The sequence below is a fragment of the Brassica rapa genome, chromosome A03 (genome assembly GCF_000309985.2).
Source record: "Brassica rapa cultivar Chiifu-401-42 chromosome A03, CAAS_Brap_v3.01, whole genome shotgun sequence".
NCBI lineage: Eukaryota > Viridiplantae > Streptophyta > Magnoliopsida > Brassicales > Brassicaceae > Brassica > Brassica rapa.
The window spans coordinates 12,517,768-12,535,228 of NC_024797.2; the positions used below are offsets into that span (position 1 = coordinate 12,517,768).

At 32.9% G+C, this 17,461-nt stretch overlaps 3 protein-coding genes across 7 annotated transcripts; 2 read left to right on the forward strand and 1 right to left on the reverse strand.

Moving 5' to 3' along the window:
* Positions 1 to 860: 860 nt before the first annotated feature.
* LOC103858348 (axial regulator YABBY 5) lies at positions 861 to 3,886 on the forward strand. Of its 2 annotated transcripts, none has more exons than XM_009135687.3 (7): positions 861 to 1,114; positions 1,812 to 1,931; positions 2,567 to 2,675; positions 2,759 to 2,807; positions 2,918 to 2,993; positions 3,359 to 3,431; positions 3,518 to 3,886. In XM_009135687.3, the coding sequence occupies exons 1-6, from the start codon at positions 1,043 to 1,045 to the stop codon at positions 3,425 to 3,427; spliced, it is 495 nt and encodes a 164-aa protein (XP_009133935.1). In that variant the 5' UTR covers positions 861 to 1,042; the 3' UTR covers positions 3,428 to 3,431; positions 3,518 to 3,886. The 2 variants fall into 2 exon arrangements, with proteins under 2 accessions (XP_009133935.1, XP_009133936.1); XM_009135688.3 differs by having other exon boundaries at positions 3,523 to 3,886.
* A 2,505-nt stretch (positions 3,887 to 6,391) lies between these two features.
* Positions 6,392 to 8,333, forward strand: LOC103858349 (SPX domain-containing protein 2). Its single transcript, XM_009135689.3, has 3 exons — positions 6,392 to 6,836; positions 7,175 to 7,301; positions 7,671 to 8,333. The coding sequence occupies exons 1-3, from the start codon at positions 6,507 to 6,509 to the stop codon at positions 8,102 to 8,104; spliced, it is 891 nt and encodes a 296-aa protein (XP_009133937.1). The 5' UTR covers positions 6,392 to 6,506; the 3' UTR covers positions 8,105 to 8,333.
* A 1,985-nt stretch (positions 8,334 to 10,318) lies between these two features.
* LOC103858350 (protein IQ-DOMAIN 1) lies at positions 10,319 to 15,779 on the reverse strand. Of its 4 annotated transcripts, none has more exons than XM_018657257.2 (6): positions 12,573 to 15,779; positions 12,397 to 12,479; positions 11,823 to 12,290; positions 11,452 to 11,679; positions 11,253 to 11,375; positions 10,319 to 11,184 (listed from the first exon to the last, which is right to left on the reverse strand). In XM_018657257.2, exons 2-6 carry the CDS (start codon positions 12,463 to 12,465, stop codon positions 10,489 to 10,491), a joined length of 1,584 nt encoding a protein of 527 aa, XP_018512773.1. In that variant the 5' UTR covers positions 12,466 to 12,479; positions 12,573 to 15,779; the 3' UTR covers positions 10,319 to 10,488. The 4 variants fall into 4 exon arrangements, with proteins under 4 accessions (XP_018512773.1, XP_009133939.1, XP_033144887.1 ...); XM_009135691.3 differs by having other exon boundaries at positions 11,823 to 12,296; positions 12,573 to 15,777; XM_033288996.1 differs by having other exon boundaries at positions 12,397 to 15,779.
* Positions 15,780 to 17,461: the final 1,682 nt, after the last annotated feature.

A 17,461-nucleotide genomic window follows, 5' to 3' on the forward strand; every position in this document is an offset into this window, starting at 1 on the left:
TTAAAATTTGATTAGAAATATCTAACTTTGAGTTTCAAAAAAAAGAAAAATATATATAACTTTGTATGAGTTAACTATTTACAATAATTTAATGTAATATAATATTTAATAAATATCAAAACTGTTTTCGTTTATAATTACCATTATTAAACAACCAACTGTATAAAAATGTTAAATCTATTTAGTGAAACATATCTATTTAAACTAAGAAATACAAATTTATACATCAGATCAGCAGCATACAAACTAATTAGTCAAAATTAACCAGATAAAAAACTAGACGAAACCAATAACTGAAACTTTTATAATAGGAAGGAATAGCAATATATAATACTATACTAATTGTCTTAGAGCATAGTGTTACTAATTTTTCATTGTTAAAATATATAATTAGTGTTTATAATAGAAATATGTAGAAAATAAAGAATAAAAAGAAATATGGTACATAGTTTTAAATTAAAATGATTAAATAAAATGAATGGTTAATATTATCTTAGAAATGTTTTTAACATCTGATTAATCGGTTAGTACATCCCAATATTTGGTTACACAAATTATTTTAGTGGTACGAAACCCCATGAGTCAAGCAGACCCTACTCGGTTAGAACACAACCCTACATCGAAATTCCCAAGTCCTTTGCATTGCATATAATAATTTTTTCCCCTTTAACTCTCAACCTCACCTTAGGCTTATTATCTTTCCCATTTATTAAATTACATAAACTTTATGATCCCTTAGCATCGTTGTTCGTACACAATACCCGTTTTTAAGGCAAGTGTCTGCTAGGTTCAAAAAAGAAGAAGCAAGTGTCTGCTAGGTGGGGGAGAGAGAGAGAGAGAGAGAGAGAGAGAGAGAGAGAGAGAGAGAGAGAGAGAGAGAGAGAGAGAGAGAGAGAGAGAGAGAGAGAGAGAGAGAGAGAGAGAGAGAGAGAGAGAGAGAGAGAGAGAGAGAGAGAGAGACTTTTCTCCTATATAATTGATTTCATCTTCTATCTATTCCTCTACACAAACAACTTGTTTGGTCTGGTTTCTTCGATCGATCATGGCTAACTCCGCGACGGCCGCTGAGCAACTTTGCTATATTCCTTGTAACTTCTGCAACATAGTTCTTGCGGTATGATTGCTTAGCCATAATGGATCTGCATGTTTTCTGCAAAATCTTGTATCTAAAGATATGGCCAGGCATATTAGATCTACCTTTATTTTCTTTGTACTACATAATGGCTTATGATAAAGATCAATACTGCGGCTCTTTTCATCAGTTCCACTATCTTACTAACGTTCAGAATTCTCATCAATTAAAACCTGTCTAATTTATTTTTGTCAGCAATAGATATTTGGTTTTGCTTATGGTGCCAGAGAGAGGTCACCATCCCATACATGACTTTTTTTCTCCTATCATATGGATTTATCTTCTCTCTATTCTTGCTTTTCTCAAAGAAATTTTATAATTTAAGTTGTGAAATTTTGTAAGGTCATGCATTTGGGTATCCCTATTGACTATGCATAATAAAAAGAGAAGATGATCATCTACCTCATGGCACTAGTTTTGTTTGATAATAAAAAAATTTGATTGCGTTAATTTCAGTCTTTTTTTTTTGTCTTTTGCTCTACAAACCATAAAAACCATAGGAATGTCTAATCTATATTAACAGGAAAAAGAAGTATATTTTCATTGTTCTGGTCATATAAGTTTTTTGTTGATCTAGATGACTATATTTTATGGATCTGGGCAGTAAACTCCAATTATCAAAGAAAGAAAAATAATTAATTAAGTATTATGAGGTTTTTGTTTTGGTAAAAATGTGAAGGTAAGTGTCCCATGCAGCAGTCTGTTCGACATCGTGACCGTCCGATGCGGCCACTGCACCAATCTGTGGTCTGTAAACATGGCAGCTGCTCTTCAGTCGCTTTCACGCCCTAATTTCCAGGTCTTTCGCCCTCCCTCTCTTCACAGTTCCCAAAATTATAGGGATTTGTAATTTAAAATGCTATCTGAAATTTAGGGCTCTTTTGTTTGTTTTCGAAATAATATAGACAGAGATCTGAGCTTCTTGTTGCATGTTTCTGCCTCTAGCCGCCGTCTACATCTGCATAGCCCCAAATAAATTTATTACATAATCTTTTTCAAATTTATATAATTTTCTTTTTCCAGCCTTTTTTTCAAATTTATATCCGCAGCCTTTTCCATAATTATTTCATAGAGCCCTAGCTTATGTTTTGATCTGAATACTGATGTGAGCTGCATCCTCTTTGATTTTGATTGACATGAATGTTAGGGTTCACTAGTTTGCTTTTTTTCCTTTTTTTCTTTCTTTTCCTTCTAAATATATTATCGGATTCCTATCTTTAAAGGTTTTGTCTTTTACTTCTCTTTAAAAATTAATAAAACGTCCTCTAGTTGGTCCACTTTGTTTTCTCTCTTCATTTCCTAAATTAGACAATGCATAGATGATTGCTACTCAATCCTTATGATTCATCATTTTAGTCTGAATATTATAAGTTATTCATAACAGATGTGGCATTCATATATTTGTTAATCTATTGAATATGAAATATGGAATAGGTAACACCTTATGCAATGCCAGAGTATGGATCTTCCTCAAGAGGCAACACCAAAATTTCTTCCAGAATTTCAGCTCGTACCATTTCTGAGCAGAGAATTGTAAACCGTCGTAAGTGAAAATTTCTTTTTATGTATAATTAAGTAAGTAAACATACGGAATAATTTATGTGTATTTCTTATATTGTCGTTCAGCTCCGGAAAAGAGGCAGAGAGTACCTTCAGCCTACAACCAATTTATAAAGTAACAAATTTTTATTTAGACATTTACATATTCATATAATTATGTTTATTATATTCGAAATCTGTTAAGATTGAAGTCATTGATTTGTGCGTAAACTGAAAATTCTGAAGAGAGGAAATTCAGAGGATCAAGGCTAATAATCCAGACATAAGCCACAGGGAAGCATTCAGCACCGCCGCCAAGAATGTAAGTTTTCATTTTGTAAAAAGGCTCGCATTTATTTTAAAACATTCGGTAAAATATATATAATCGCAGTTATTTTTTCTTCATTTTAACTATTGTTAGATAAAAATTAAAATTTCATCAAAATGGTTTGCCAATCATATCCCTACAATAGAATTTATGTATGTACATGTAGTGGCATATACGTACTTAACCTAATAATTATTTTATTGTATGTTATTTGGGAGATAAAGATGTACTTTATCCCTTTAGTAACATTCTCTTATGTATAATATAGTGTGTTCTAACTTCTAACTACATATCTCTGACATTCTGTTATGACAATTTAATAAGTTATTCTATCATTAAATTGATTGCACATATGGTAGTGGGCACACTTTCCTCATATTCACTTTGGTCTAATGCTGGAGAGCAACAAGCAAGCTAAGTTAGCTTAATAATGTAAGTGTATTGTACATCTATCAGATTCACCGTAGTTATATATTTAGTGTTGACTTCAAAATCTTACTTTTATTTCTCTGTTATAGTATAGGTGTGTCTGGCAATAAGTGCTGGAGCTTTGAAGTACAATGGGACAAGTGCTGAGAAGATATCTATATATCAAATGTTATATATATCATTGAGAAGCTATATATTACTCACTAGGTATATGTTATATGATCTTGGGGAACCGTCTGATCATATTTATATATAAGTGAAGATATCTATCTTTAAAACCATATATAGCTAAATTTTATTAATAAGCTGACTATGATTTACTTTGTATGGCATTTGTGTTGTTCGTGTTACAAGATGTATGAGTTCCCTTTTGGATTTATCTTATACATTGAATCCTAAAGTCTACAATATGTATTACTTTCCCTATTATCCTCTATGGATCATTTATGTTTTGTCAACAATCCCTCCATACATCTTATACCATTAAATGGTACAAGTACCGAAACTAAGTATTGTAAGTTGATAATGGTATCCATACTGAGATCGTATTACTTTTTCATTGAAGAAAATTCTTTCAAGAATGGCAAGGAAACTTGTATCGAATCCTCAAGTAGTTAGCGTTAGAGCTACTGATTGCATAACAGATATTGTATGACACAAGATATAACGCCCCACCGCCCATGGATAATGGGCCACCCACACTCGCTTTTTCGGTATGTGGGCCCCATCCCATCCGACGGTCGGTCCGTTAATTTTTCTAAGGCTCGAAATCATTGTTTACTGACCCTGCAATCACCATCCGATTTTTTCTCGTGCTTTGGCCTCACTCACACGGTATCACAAATCACTTTCCAATAGGTTACCCATCCTTTCACTACTCCAGCTCAAGCATGCTTAACTCTAGAGTTCTAAACTGATGTATGATGGAAAATGTAAGTCAACTTTAGTGACATAGATAGCCAAATAATCAATTCTCTTAAGTCTTTCCACATATCACAACTCGGGATGTTACACAAGATATCACAGAGATTGTTGAAGTGTATTGAACTTTTGCAAATTTGACACGATATATATTCGACTAGATACTGAAACATGGAAATCAAGAAAAATATCCAGGATACATTAATGAATTGCTGACATAACAGTAGAGGTTGATTTTTTTTTTTTTGAATAAATGTTTAATTAATTCAAGAAAAAACATTTTTACAATGACTGCAACATAAGTTGAGTGTTTCGAAGGTTTCTTAAGAAATTGGAGAAAGAAATAAAATGTTATCTAAATGAAAACCATGTTTCCATGGCTTTGTTGTGCTTGCGAATTCCCATAGAACGCAAACTGGATATGCGGTTTCGGACAGCTTTGTCCACGTTTTTGATCAAAGTTGCAGGGTTGTTGGAGAGTTCTCCATGCCTTCTCCCATTCCTCTCTTTCCAAATAGTTGATAGTGTCGTCTGGAACACATACCTGAGCAGAAATAATCGGGTCGAGGTCCATGTCTGGTCCGTGAGAAGCCGGATGATCTCCTCCCAATCATTTGTATAGTGCACTGACAGTAGCTTATTAGTAAGATTCTTCCAAACTTCTTCTGAATATTTGCACTTGTAAAACAGGTGATTGCGAGTTTCAAGTGGCTCTGAGCAGAGGGAACATGCTGTTGGCGTAGGCACATTCCAGGTTAAGATCCTATCACCCGTGGGGAGTCTATTTTGAACCGCAATCCAAGCCATAAAGAAGTATCGAGGTGTGTTGCAGGGGAACCAAATGCCTTTGTACCAGTTGACTTTAGCTTGCTCAACACGGATGAGGTTCCATGTCGCTTTAGAACTAAAATCTGCTTTGTAAATATTATCCCCTGCTTTCCACAGACAGACATCTTCATTGTGATTTAGACTTCGCAGACGCAGTGTCAATATCTCCTCTTCTATCGTGTTGAAAATTTCCTCTCGATGTCTCCTTCTGCGGTGAGAGTTGATAGCCTTTTCCACTGTATCATTAAGCTTAATGCCCATATTTATCATGCCTCTTTCATTTGTTGTGTCAATCAATCTGCCACGAGGGGACCATTGATCAAACCAGATAGAGGTTGATTTTAAAATGGGAATGCAGCTAAATATGGTAGAGCACTATGGTTTCGATACTCGATACATTAATGAATTGCTGACTTTACAACTCTGGTTTCGATACTCGATATTGTTAATCTTAATTTAAGTTACAAAAAAATAAAATCCACTGTGCAGACATTTCTTATAAATATCTGGGAATATTAAAAGCTTTGTGTTTTGTAATTTGTATATACGTACATATTTATGTGACAAATTAGGGTATTCGGAAATAAAGAGAACAAGAAAAGAAGTTGACAATTTCGGGTTTTGAAAAATGCACATATCTATGGTTCGAAGCATGGTGTTTTGGTATTGTCTGGTTTTTGTTGGAGATGGATTTTTTTTCTCTCAGGATTCATTAAACGACGAACTCGGTCCGTCAACATCAATAATGTTTAGCACAATATCAAAGACGGCTGAAAAGAGTAAAGACAACTTGCAAAAGAAAGGCGGGATTAATAAAAGGAAAAGATTAGTCGACTCTGTCATAAATGATTACTTTAGACAACCGATAGATATATGAAGATCTCTTTGATTGTATTTGAGACGGATTGACATAGTGGATATGACTACAATTCGATGGACTGGCCATTTTTTGCTGCAGAGATTAATAGTTTTCAGAGTCTGCAGAATAACTACGAAAACGTGAACATATATCATATTCTTTGGAGTTTGGAGTGATGGTCGAGCAAACCAACAAGCGAAATAGGCTAGTACCATAAATTTTATTTTCTCTCATATACAGTATTTCAAACACGGTTAGATAGATAGTTCTCTTTGGAAAACTGTTCTAACCAAAATGGGTAGAAGAGAAAAAAAAAAAAAAAAAAAACAGAACGGGAAACTAATAAACTAATAAAAAATAAAAAAAGTCAAGAGATATGCTTCGAATAAAAAGTGGATATTCCATAAACAAAACTGCGAATATTCGACACTCAATGAAAAACAATATGAGGCAGGAACAGGCCTTGTGGGATGTATTTGTGTGTGTGTGTGATTGCTAGCCTCCCCCTTTGTGCCATGAAATTCGGCAAGAGTCTTAGCAACCAGATCGAGGAGACCTTGCCTGAATGGCAAGACAAATTTCTCTCCTACAAGGAGCTCAAGAAGAAGCTGAAGCTCTTGGAGCCCAGAGGTGGCGTCGAGAATCGCCCAAACAAGCGTTCCAGATCCTCCGACCCAAATTCCACCGACACGGATCCAACGAAGGAGGAGCTTGATTTCATTCGCCTTCTCGAGGAAGAGCTCGACAAATTCAATTCTTTCTTCGTCGAGAAAGAGGAAGAATACATCATCAGATTGAAGGTAAAAAACAATAGCTCTGTTTTTTTTTCGTATGATCTGTTTCCTTTAATCTCAAAACTCATTAGTTTTGATTGTGTCATGTCATTGATTGCTACAGCTTCACGTTTATTACTTGTGATCTGATGTAATTATACAATTCTTGAATATGAACATGCTCTTGTCTGTTTAGGCCTCGGTCCCGTAAGAACTCGGTACTATGTGGGTCTAGGCCAGTGTTCGAATCCTACCTGGTTTTCTATAGGCTTATTAGTCTGGGCATCGTTAGAGATTTCTGCTCCTAGTATTTTTGTCCTTTAGCATATATTTGAAACAGCATATTCAACTCTTTATTGTTGCAGGAATTGAAGGACCAAGTGGCAAAGGCAAATAATTCAAATGAAGAGATGATTAATATAAAGAGAGATATTGTAGATTTTCATGGAGAAATGGTCCTGCTGATGAATTATAGTGCTCTCAACTATACAGGTTATATTTTATCTTCATTTTCTTTGGCTGATCCCTTGACCTCACATGTTTTTTACCTCTTAACAATTTTCACAAGCTCAAATGGATGTTCAGTTTTAGCAGTTCCTTGTGGGGGAGAGTTTTCACAAGTTTTATTTTTTTGCACTAGTCTTCACATTACGTGTATAGAAAGAGTTGATATTCTTCACGATTGGTGTACTGTTTGTTTACTGAAATGGTGCCCACATGATGGAGGAAATATGCTCTAATTTGTTTAATTGTCCACTCGTCGTCGCAGATGCTTTCCTCTTTATAATAAACTCGAGGTTGTTGCTGCCTTTATTCTTATTCTCTAAAATGTGTAGAATTGGGTTCTTTTCGTTTTTATAGGGTTAGCTAAGATTCTCAAAAAGTACGACAAAAGAACCGGGGCTCTTATCCGACTACCATTCATCCAAAAGGTTCTGCAAGAGCCTTTCTTCACCACTGACCTGCTCAACACATTTGTCAAAGAGTGTGAGGCTATGCTGGACCGCCTCTTCCCGTCTAACAAAAACCGGAATCTTGAGGAAGACAAATCAGAGCCAACAACGTCAGAAACCAACGGTTCTGATCTTCTCAGACTTCCTAAAGATTTGTCTGAGATTGAGTACATGGAGAGCTTGTACATGAAGAGCACTGTCTCCGCTCTTAGGGTTTTAAAGGAAATCCGCAGCGGTAGCTCAACAGTTAGCGTCTTCTCGTTGCCACCGTTACAGGCTAGTGGATTAGAAGATGATTCATGGAAGACGAAAGTTGGTGCCCTGGAACAAGTAGCCGAATGAATTGTGACTTATTGTTATATTTCAATCTCTCTTTTCTTTAATAGTTATGTACAAGTAAAATCGAATTCACTTAAAAGTTGTGTAAAAGATTAATTAAAACTTAAGAGCTGTGACCAGCTTTACACATTTTGCTTTTGCTGTTTTTGTTCCTTTGCTGCATATCTTGAATGAAACCTTCTATGTAACAGCAACGTCTTTTTATATAAAAAAAAAGTGGTGAAACCTTAAATCTCGGTTTAAATAGCGGGTGGCGACTCTTGGCGTCAATGAGATCGACAAACGGTAAATATAAAAGAAAACACCAATTTCATTGATAAAAGAACGTTTAAAACAAAAACAAAAAAAATGAAAACACAACCAAAACAGAACACCGAAGCAAAACACCAATTCAAAGCAGAACACCACAAAGATGCTTAAATGGATCGCCATTTAAAACCTGTTAACTCATCAAACATTTTGACAAAGAGTATTATAATATTCTCAGGTTCCTATGTGTTCTCTGAGAGCCCCAGTATTATAGAGCATTTACACATTAATCTAGTTAAGAATTTGTGAGATAAGACATAAATTTTGGCTTAGGTCTGCAGGTCGGTTCAGTTTCAGTTAGTCGGTTCTATGGGTTGCGTCGTATTGCTTTGTTGGTTTTTTGGATAGTTCGGGTTGGGAAAAATGTGATGAATAAAACTAAACAAAACTGGGTTTATTTTGTTTTGTAATATTTTTTCTGAACTGAATAAAATTTTCCAGTATTCAGTTAAAATTTAAATCAGATAAATTTGGTTAAGTTTAGTTATTCCTTTGTTATATATACTCTTTTTTTGGGAAAAATTACCAGTTAGAAAAGAACCTGTAGAAGTAGAAATTGAACCAAACCAAGACTCAAAATCATAAATATAAATAATAATTGCAGATTAATTCACATCTCACAGCTAAACTTAATGTATGCTGATATTTAAACTTGATTCACGATGCTTGATTAAACGTAACATGTACGGCCATGTACGGACAGCGAAAGAAAACTTGATATATTATGCTTCCTTTCCGATTAATTTTCTTCTCCTTTTAAAAAAAATATTAACCTCAGAAACAAAGATAAAGAAACTGAAGATTCGAGTTCAAACTCAGAGATAAAATTAAAGATGAAGGAGACGATGAAATGAAAGATTGTTTTTCATCTTAATTAACATTTACATGTGCATTATGTTTATATATATGTACGGTTAAGCAAATAACTTAACCAATACAAACCAAAAATAAACCGGGTCATCTACATTAACAATCCCCCTCAAGTCCTTATCAACAAAGCACCAGGAAGATAAATACTTGAGAATAACAAGTGCTGAAGAAGAGAATGAAATGGACCATGATGAAGAGGCTTAATCAACATGTCCGCAAGCTGATTTTCCCGTAAAAACATGAAACGTCAAACTTTGATGTATCTAACTTTAGTGTCTTAGTGTCTTAGGGAAAAACAGGACATGCAGAATCAAGAGTTAACTTTCGAAAATTTAGACTTAGACAGTTTGTCGCTGCGAGAATTGGACAATTGGTAATTGAATTCGAGTTCTAGGATTGAACTTAATAAACTCTTATCAACTTTTGATCTAAGTTTTGATTGCATGTTTGATTTCCCTGGATCTAGCGTTTTCCCTATCTGTTTACAAACTGATATCATATTCTGTTTGATTTAATGCTTCATGTGGATTCAGTTCTCAAATTTTATTTGAGAAAGTGCTCTTGGGATAATTTGAACATATCAACAAACACATTGACAACAGGAAAAGCTAATCAAACCCAAGGGAATCCTCTAGAAACACACACGTCAAAATCAGGGCAAGTAATCAACATCATCATCACTTTCACTTTAAAACCAACATGCAAGAGGATATTCGAACTGAATTCACTCTTCAATAGCAAGCAGGGACCCGATAAACGCAGGTTAGATTAGGAACTGGACATCCCCTCCAAACTTTCAAACGCAAATCCAAAGTTTTTAACCTAATGAAAAAACCACTCCTTTACTTAAAAGAGACAGTAGCCCACAACAAGGAACCTCAGATCTTCTATCCCTAGCTTAACACTCGCATGCAAGACGTACGGAATCAAAATATTATCACATCGTCGCACTTTTTTATCGCCGTCGTACTGTTTGGATATTTTCCCGTAATTTTTTTTTTTGTCAACATGTTTTCCCGTAATTAAACAAACATTCAATGCGACGGAGAGGTTTTTAACTAAAACAATTTAAAAAATAAGAAAAAAAGAAAGAAAACGAAACCGCAAACAGATAATAGTACTTTGTACTCACCCAAAGAAAACAACAAAAACACACACTTTTTTTTCACAGATTCAATCTGATAGAAAAAATCTTGGATTTGAGATGCTTAACCGGTACTACCATTTCTTCTCTTTTTCTCTTCATTTGCAGCGCGTGTCGTAGCTTTGTCCGAATCCGAAACCTTCTTTGTTGACGCAAGAGAAATTGAAGATGAACGCCTCTTCTTTGGCATTACCATTTGCGGAAGTTTATTTTTATCGGACACAACCTTCTTTTGGGAGCCCAAGTTGCTCGGTTGGCCAACACTAACCTTAGAATTCAAAGCTTGCGTGTTAGCCAAGTATCTTGTTCCCACACTATCTTTTGATTTCATAGCTTGCGTGTTAACCATGTTTTTTGCTGTTCCCACACTTCCCTTGGGTTTCTTCAACGGTTGGGGGTTAGTCGTCATGTTGCTTGTTGTTTCCACACTAGCCTTGGATTTTTCAGTTTCCGTATTACCAAAAGAACTTCTGCGTGATAAAGAACTATCTAGGCTCTCAGCTGATCCACCACCAATGCTGTGCCTACGATTAACCCCCTCGCTCTGGTTAGCTTTTCGGCTGACAGATTTTGGTTCTTTAGATCTGGCGGGAGAAGTCTTGATGGAATTCTCGCGTTTGACGGAGGCTTGATCATCGTTGGATATAGGTTCCCATGGACGAGATGCCATCCACCGGTCAAGCCAACTCCAACCCCAGTGAGGAGTGTCTGCGTCCATCAGAGTCTGGTGTGGATGTTTTGTAGAGTTTCTCCACGTTTGCTAATTCATTTAATAGCATAAATATATGGTTAACTTTCGCAACGAAGTTGTATTAGTTTAATATATACCTGATGACTGTACGCATACGCCAAAGCCCTCTCACGTCTTACAGAAGCTTCTTTCCGATTTGCAAACTGTGCTTTGATCTGTGCCTTCGATTTATTGCTGGAATCAAAATCTCCCGCAATAATCTGAAAAGAAGAACTGATGATCATTCTAAGCATTTGTTCAACATTGTAGTAAAAGGTATGGAGGTTAATTAATTACCAAATTCTGATTTTGGCCTTCTTTCTGGTGACCCTTCTGCTGGATCAGCGTGTGACGAGCTTTGTTCTCTTCAGATAACCGATTCCTCCTCGCTTGAATCTGTGTTTGTAAACGTGTAAGAGTTTGCATGGAGCTAAGCATCGCGTTCATCTGTCTTTTCACGTATTTTCCTTGTAGCAACGTCTTTAGCCTGACCATTCCTCGCAGCATACGTAGAGTGTGTCTTGCCTGTGAAACCCCAGTAAATGGCCTTCTCAAAAGATGTACTAAACGTATATCGATGCATTAAATTTTTGTAGTTTTACATATTAGACAGTAAATCCCTTGTAATAAGACAAGCATTTAAGGGAATGAATGATTTGTATGTATACCTTGTAACATCTATACGCATTTTGGATCTTGATCGCAGCAGCTTCCTCCTTTGATTCCTCAATTTGACGTGTTGAGGTATCCAACGTGAGACGTGTGACTTCTACGGCAGCATGTGCAGCCACCAGCGCTGCTTCGGCTGCAACAGCCGATGCGAGAGCCAGAGCTTGTCTAGTCTTTGCTTCTTTGGAAGCATCATAGCATTTATTGTTGGCATATGGCGGAAAAGGAGGGGGAGGAGGAGGGGATGATGGTGGTGGTAACAACGGCTGAGGAGCTAAATCAGCAAACAGAGGAGGAGGAGGGGATGGTGGGGGCAACAACGGTTCAGGAACAAAATCAGGCAACGGAGGAGGGGACGGCCGAGTAATGGAGGAAGATGAAGGATCTACAGGAGTAGTCTCCTCCAATGAGAATTCAATGGATTCTCTACTCTTTTGCTTCCCAAACCATTTCTTCTTCTCCTTCTCCTGTTTCTTGACAAATCAAACACCAGTATCAAAGAATCAGCAATCCTTATTATTACAAATTCATAATGATTGTTCAAGAATTATAGAGTAAAATCTAGAAACCAACTTGATGTTTTTTGTCTTTTCCTGTAGGTAAACAAGGGGCCGAGACACATGCTAACCAGCCCTTTCCCATCTTTTTTGGCTCTCCTAAAATTTCAGACAATATTTGTTTGAATCATTCTTACAAAAAATGAAATCAAGAAGAGGCTAAGGCGGAAGATGAGATCATGTATAAAAGACCTGGTCACGATGGGCCCCACCGTTTTGTGGGAACCCAATTGACTTTTGTAGATATTGAGCTTTGTACGAACTATTCAGCAGATATAATGACAGATACGTTATAACCTCCTTTAAGTTTCTTCCTTCTTTCTTAAATTCTCTGCTTCGTTGTTCTTACTATCTTATTTTAACTCTATAATTTATTTAATTATTTATTTCTGGAGTTGTTGTTTTTAGAGTTACCAGCTTTTATTGTTTTACATATATCTAAAGGTGTTAGACAAAATTAGAAAATTGGTTAGATGATGCAAGCGCGCTCCTATCTTCTGTTTGGTCGAGAGTTTCCGTCATCAACAAGAAATGATAAACTAAAACAGAATAGAGAAATTAAATCCATAAGTCTAGGGGGTGTTCAATAAGTAAAACAAAACTAACCGAAACGAAACGAACCAAAATAAAGAAAATGGTTGGATATGGTAACATCGTCGTAGATCGAATATATGTTATTTTTAAGAAACTGAAGTAGTAGAGTAATTTTAAGAAGGGTTTCCCCTCATGAAGCAAGTAGTAAAAACAAGAGTCAAAGATTTAAAATATCATATTTATTGATCAAGAGAGTTAAAACTATAATGTATTGGTTAAAAAACTCTAATTCTAGCCTTCTAACTTTATAGTCGAATTCTTAAATAGTCAATCGACTCAATCCCATGTTCTAGGTTTAGTAATCCCCTTCCTTGTAGTTGACAACTGGGTTAGGTAATTTCATATCCTGAAATATGGTAAACAGGAAAAAAACACAGCCCGCGAGCTAGAAATCATCCTAAGCAGGAAAAAAAATGTTGGCTTCTTGCTCTAAACAGGAGATATGACTTCCTAGATTAATTATTCCTAACAGATTGTCCTTTATGTTTCGATTTGATGGATGAATTTGGAAGATAACATATGCACTATGGTGGACCGGAGTCATATCTTCTCAGCAAGTCCTTGGATCGATAATAGAAGTAGGATGTCGCTTTTGAAGGGTCTTTTTGGGTTATTTTGCGATGAACTACTTAGAAACCCGATAGTAGATTCTTCATTGCGAGGAATCGAAAGAGACTGTCATTCCTTAGGTTATTCGGGTACGGAGACACTTGTGATCTCATGATCTTAATGGATTCGTGATCACGGATTCGTGTTACAGTAACTAATAAGATCCGTCATATTGCAGATGGCCTTAGTGATATGTAGCCTGGTGATCGCCTGATCTAAGTGGCCTATGCCGGATCTTGCGAGAGAATTGTAGATGTATTTATGTGAGTACATTGTTTTCCTGCTTTTTAGAAGTAAACCATAGCATGGTTGCTATGGGAGATAAAAATCATAGAATAAATATTGTTGGGGATAAACAATTCATGTGCAAATTATTGGGGATAAATATTGGATAAGAAATTTTTTTTATTTTTTTAAAAAGAAATAAAAAATATAGAAAAACTAAAAATATATACATAAATCATGAATGGTTAAATAATGGTTTTTGGAAAAACAAAAAAAAAACATTTTCAAAACTACAAACAATCAAAACCATGATGTTTGTGACTTATTAATATTAGATGATTTATTTGAGGATTAGCAAAGAGTAAAAGTACATTTAGTAAATCTCTTTAGTTCCATAAGATTCTAACACTTACAACATGCTAGTATGTAACATATTGCGTAGCTTCGACCCAAAAAACATATTGCATAGCTTCTTCTAATTCTATTTATTTATTTGGAAGCCGGCTGAGAATAAAACCTCTAAAATATCAGGGTATCAGGATGATCAAGTTTTAATCAAACCCATTTTCTTTAATTGAATTTATCAATGATTGCGGAATCAAATCTAGATCAAACCAAACTAATTAAATAAAGGGCTTATTTGCCAAATCCATAAAATATGACTGGATGAGTGAATTTAATTTTCCTAAAAATATCTTAAAATATGATTCATTCTATCTTAAAGGATATATATATATATATATATATATATATATATATATATATATATATATAAATAGAGTTGGTTTAAAATTACTAAACCAAATAAAATATAAACATATATATAATATTTTAATATTAATAAAGTAAATATAATATAAATTTAACCATGATATTATCGTTAAATTTTTTAAACTATTTTCAAGATAATTATAATTAACCATCTAAAACACTAGAATTATTTATTAAGATTAATAATTGAGTATAAAATATTATTAAACCTAAATATTACTTACGATAAATAAGTTATATATATATATATATATAATTTATACTAATTTTGATAAATTATTTTTTTGATAAACATTGATAGAGAACTTGTGATTGGTTGATAGTGAAAGAATAACACTAAATTTTACTATGATATATTAATTATTTTAGCACATGCATCTCATAATTATATATATATATATATATATATATATAAAGAAACTACAATATATAAGTTGTTATATATTTATATATATATTCTAGTATCTATGTCAATGTCAAATTAAAAGATAGTAAGTTTGAATTTTTTTTTATTATATTAAAGATTGGATCAAGTAAAATATTTATTTATATCATAATCTTAATTTCTATTTATTTTATAAAGTTCTAATAACAATATAGATTTAAATTGATGACTCATCAATCAAAATCATAAAAATGACAAATAATCAAAATTACCTAAAATCACCATCACTAATAAGTAAATTTACTTTTCAAATAATAGTATAGATATGAGTTTTCGAGAAAAAAATTTTTAGATTGACAACTGGTTTTGATTGATCTCATGATAGATTAGCTTTGATCTGCCCCGAACCATATATGTAAGTTTTCTTTTTACTTAGTTTGATGATTATTTTTTGCATTCATCTGTGGTAGTATGCTTTGGTTTTTGTTTGAGTTTTAGATTGATGGGTTTCAGAAAGAAGATGTACAGATGGTGAAGCCTGCAAAAGCAACAACCACACTCGCTTTTATCTTCAAAGAAGCTGTCATGGTCACTGCTGATTCTTGTGCTAGCATGATTGGATATATCTTATACGTGATGGACGATATTGCAGTAATTTAGAAAAAAAAACTTAAAATGTAAAAAACAAGATTACATAATGATATGTCTCAGCAAATCTTTTTCCACATGTTATAAGAAGTTGAGAAAAAAATTACTTTATATATGTATACTAGGATAAGATCCGCGCCTTGCGCGGGATTAAGTTATTATTTTTATTATATTTTGGAGAATGAAACAATAGTTTGGCTTCATTTGGATTACGGGTGTTCAATCCGGATATCGGGTTGGTTTCGGTTCGGTTCGGTTTTTTTCGGTATTTGGTTAGTAAAATATAACTACTATTCTAAATCCATATTTACTTTGACTTTAGTCTTTCACATACTTTTGAAAGATTTCAACTGGACGACTAAATTGATCAGCCAATCTTGTTGTTTTAAATCATTAGTGTTTATATATATATATTATTTAGTTTGAATATTTATTAAATAAAAATTCATATGCGTTATATTTTATGATCATTTGTAACTTATTATAACAAAAAAATAATCTATTAATCACAAAATTTTCAGAGTGGGAATATTCAAATTTCTAATAATATATAAACGTTTTGAAAAATTCAAATATAACATATAAGAAAAAATATAAATGTTTTTATTATATATTTAATGTGATTTTTTAATATCTTTCAATAATATAAAATTAAAAAAAAGAACTAAGATACCAAAATTGTTATCAAATATTTATTATTCATAATAATTAATTTTCATATATACGTTAATCATATTAGGTAATTCCGTAGCTTCTAATTAAGGAAAGTGCAAAAAAAAATTTGGTAGATTATTTATCAATTCGATAGTTAGTTTAATACAAAATATAATGTAAGTCAAGATGGACCAACCTATTTTTCTAAGAATAATATATTTTATATAGTCATTTATTAAATGAGAATTTATAATCATACAGTTCTATGATCATTCATATCATTTTATAACTGAATATTTAAATCATCGATAACAAAAATTTCAATGTGAAATCTTTAATAAGTTTATAATTTATAAATGTTTTTGAAAATTCATTGAAAGTTTTAATATTAAAATATTTATGTAATCTTATGGTATATAGTATAATCTATATATATATATATGTGTGTTTTATTTTTAAATGATATTTTTTACTCATATGGTTTTAAAATCATGTGTATCTTCTTATAATATTAAATAAAAGTTCATATTAATACAATTTTATGATTATTTGTAACTTATTATGACAAAAAAATAATCTATTGATCACAAAATTTTCAGAGTGGGGATCTTCAAATTTCTAATAATTTATAGATGTTTTGAAAAATTCAAAATATAGCATATAAGACTCAAAAATTCAAAATTCAAAAATTCAAAATATAGCATATAAATGACTCAATATATTTAATGTGATTTTTAAATATATTTTAATAATATAAAATTAAAAAAAGAACTAAGATACAAAAATTGTTATCAAATATTTATTATTCATAATAATTAATTTTCACATATACGTTAATCATATTAGGTAATTTCGTAGCTTTTATTTAAGGAAAGTGCAAAACATTTTTTGGTACGTTATTTATCAATTCGATAGTTAGTTTTATAAAAAGTGTAATATAAGTTAAGATGGACCAACCTATTTTTCTAAGAATAGTATATTTTGTATAGTTATTTATTAAATAAGAATTTATAATCATACGGTTCTATGATCATTCATATCGTTTTATAACAAAATATTTAAATCATCGATAACAAAATTTTCAATCTGAAATCTTTAATAATTTTATAATTTATAAATGTTCTTGAAAATTCATTGAAAGTTTTAATATTAAAATATTTATGTAATCTTATGGTATATAGTGTTTAATCTATAA

Excerpts from the sequence above, each read along its gene's own strand:
- LOC103858350 (XM_009135691.3), bottom strand. The coding sequence starts at position 12,465 with ATGGGAAAGGGCTGGTTAGCATGTGTCTCGGCCCCTTGTTTACCTACA. Across the intron at positions 11,680-11,822 it reads ATGCGTATAGATGTTACAAG|GCAAGACACACTCTACGTAT; the intron begins GTATACATACAA and ends GGGGTTTCACAG. Across the intron at positions 11,185-11,252 it reads CGTATGCGTACAGTCATCAG|CAAACGTGGAGAAACTCTAC; the intron begins GTATATATTAAA and ends TAAATGAATTAG.
- LOC103858349 (XM_009135689.3), top strand. The coding sequence starts at position 6,507 with ATGTATTTGTGTGTGTGTGTGATTGCTAGCCTCCCCCTTTGTGCCATG. Across the intron at positions 6,837-7,174 it reads AATACATCATCAGATTGAAG|GAATTGAAGGACCAAGTGGC; the intron begins GTAAAAAACAAT and ends TTATTGTTGCAG. Across the intron at positions 7,302-7,670 it reads TAGTGCTCTCAACTATACAG|GGTTAGCTAAGATTCTCAAA; the intron begins GTTATATTTTAT and ends TCGTTTTTATAG.
- LOC103858348 (XM_009135687.3), top strand. The coding sequence starts at position 1,043 with ATGGCTAACTCCGCGACGGCCGCTGAGCAACTTTGCTATATTCCTTGT. Across the intron at positions 2,676-2,758 it reads GCAGAGAATTGTAAACCGTC|CTCCGGAAAAGAGGCAGAGA; the intron begins GTAAGTGAAAAT and ends ATTGTCGTTCAG. Across the intron at positions 2,808-2,917 it reads GCCTACAACCAATTTATAAA|AGAGGAAATTCAGAGGATCA; the intron begins GTAACAAATTTT and ends AAAATTCTGAAG.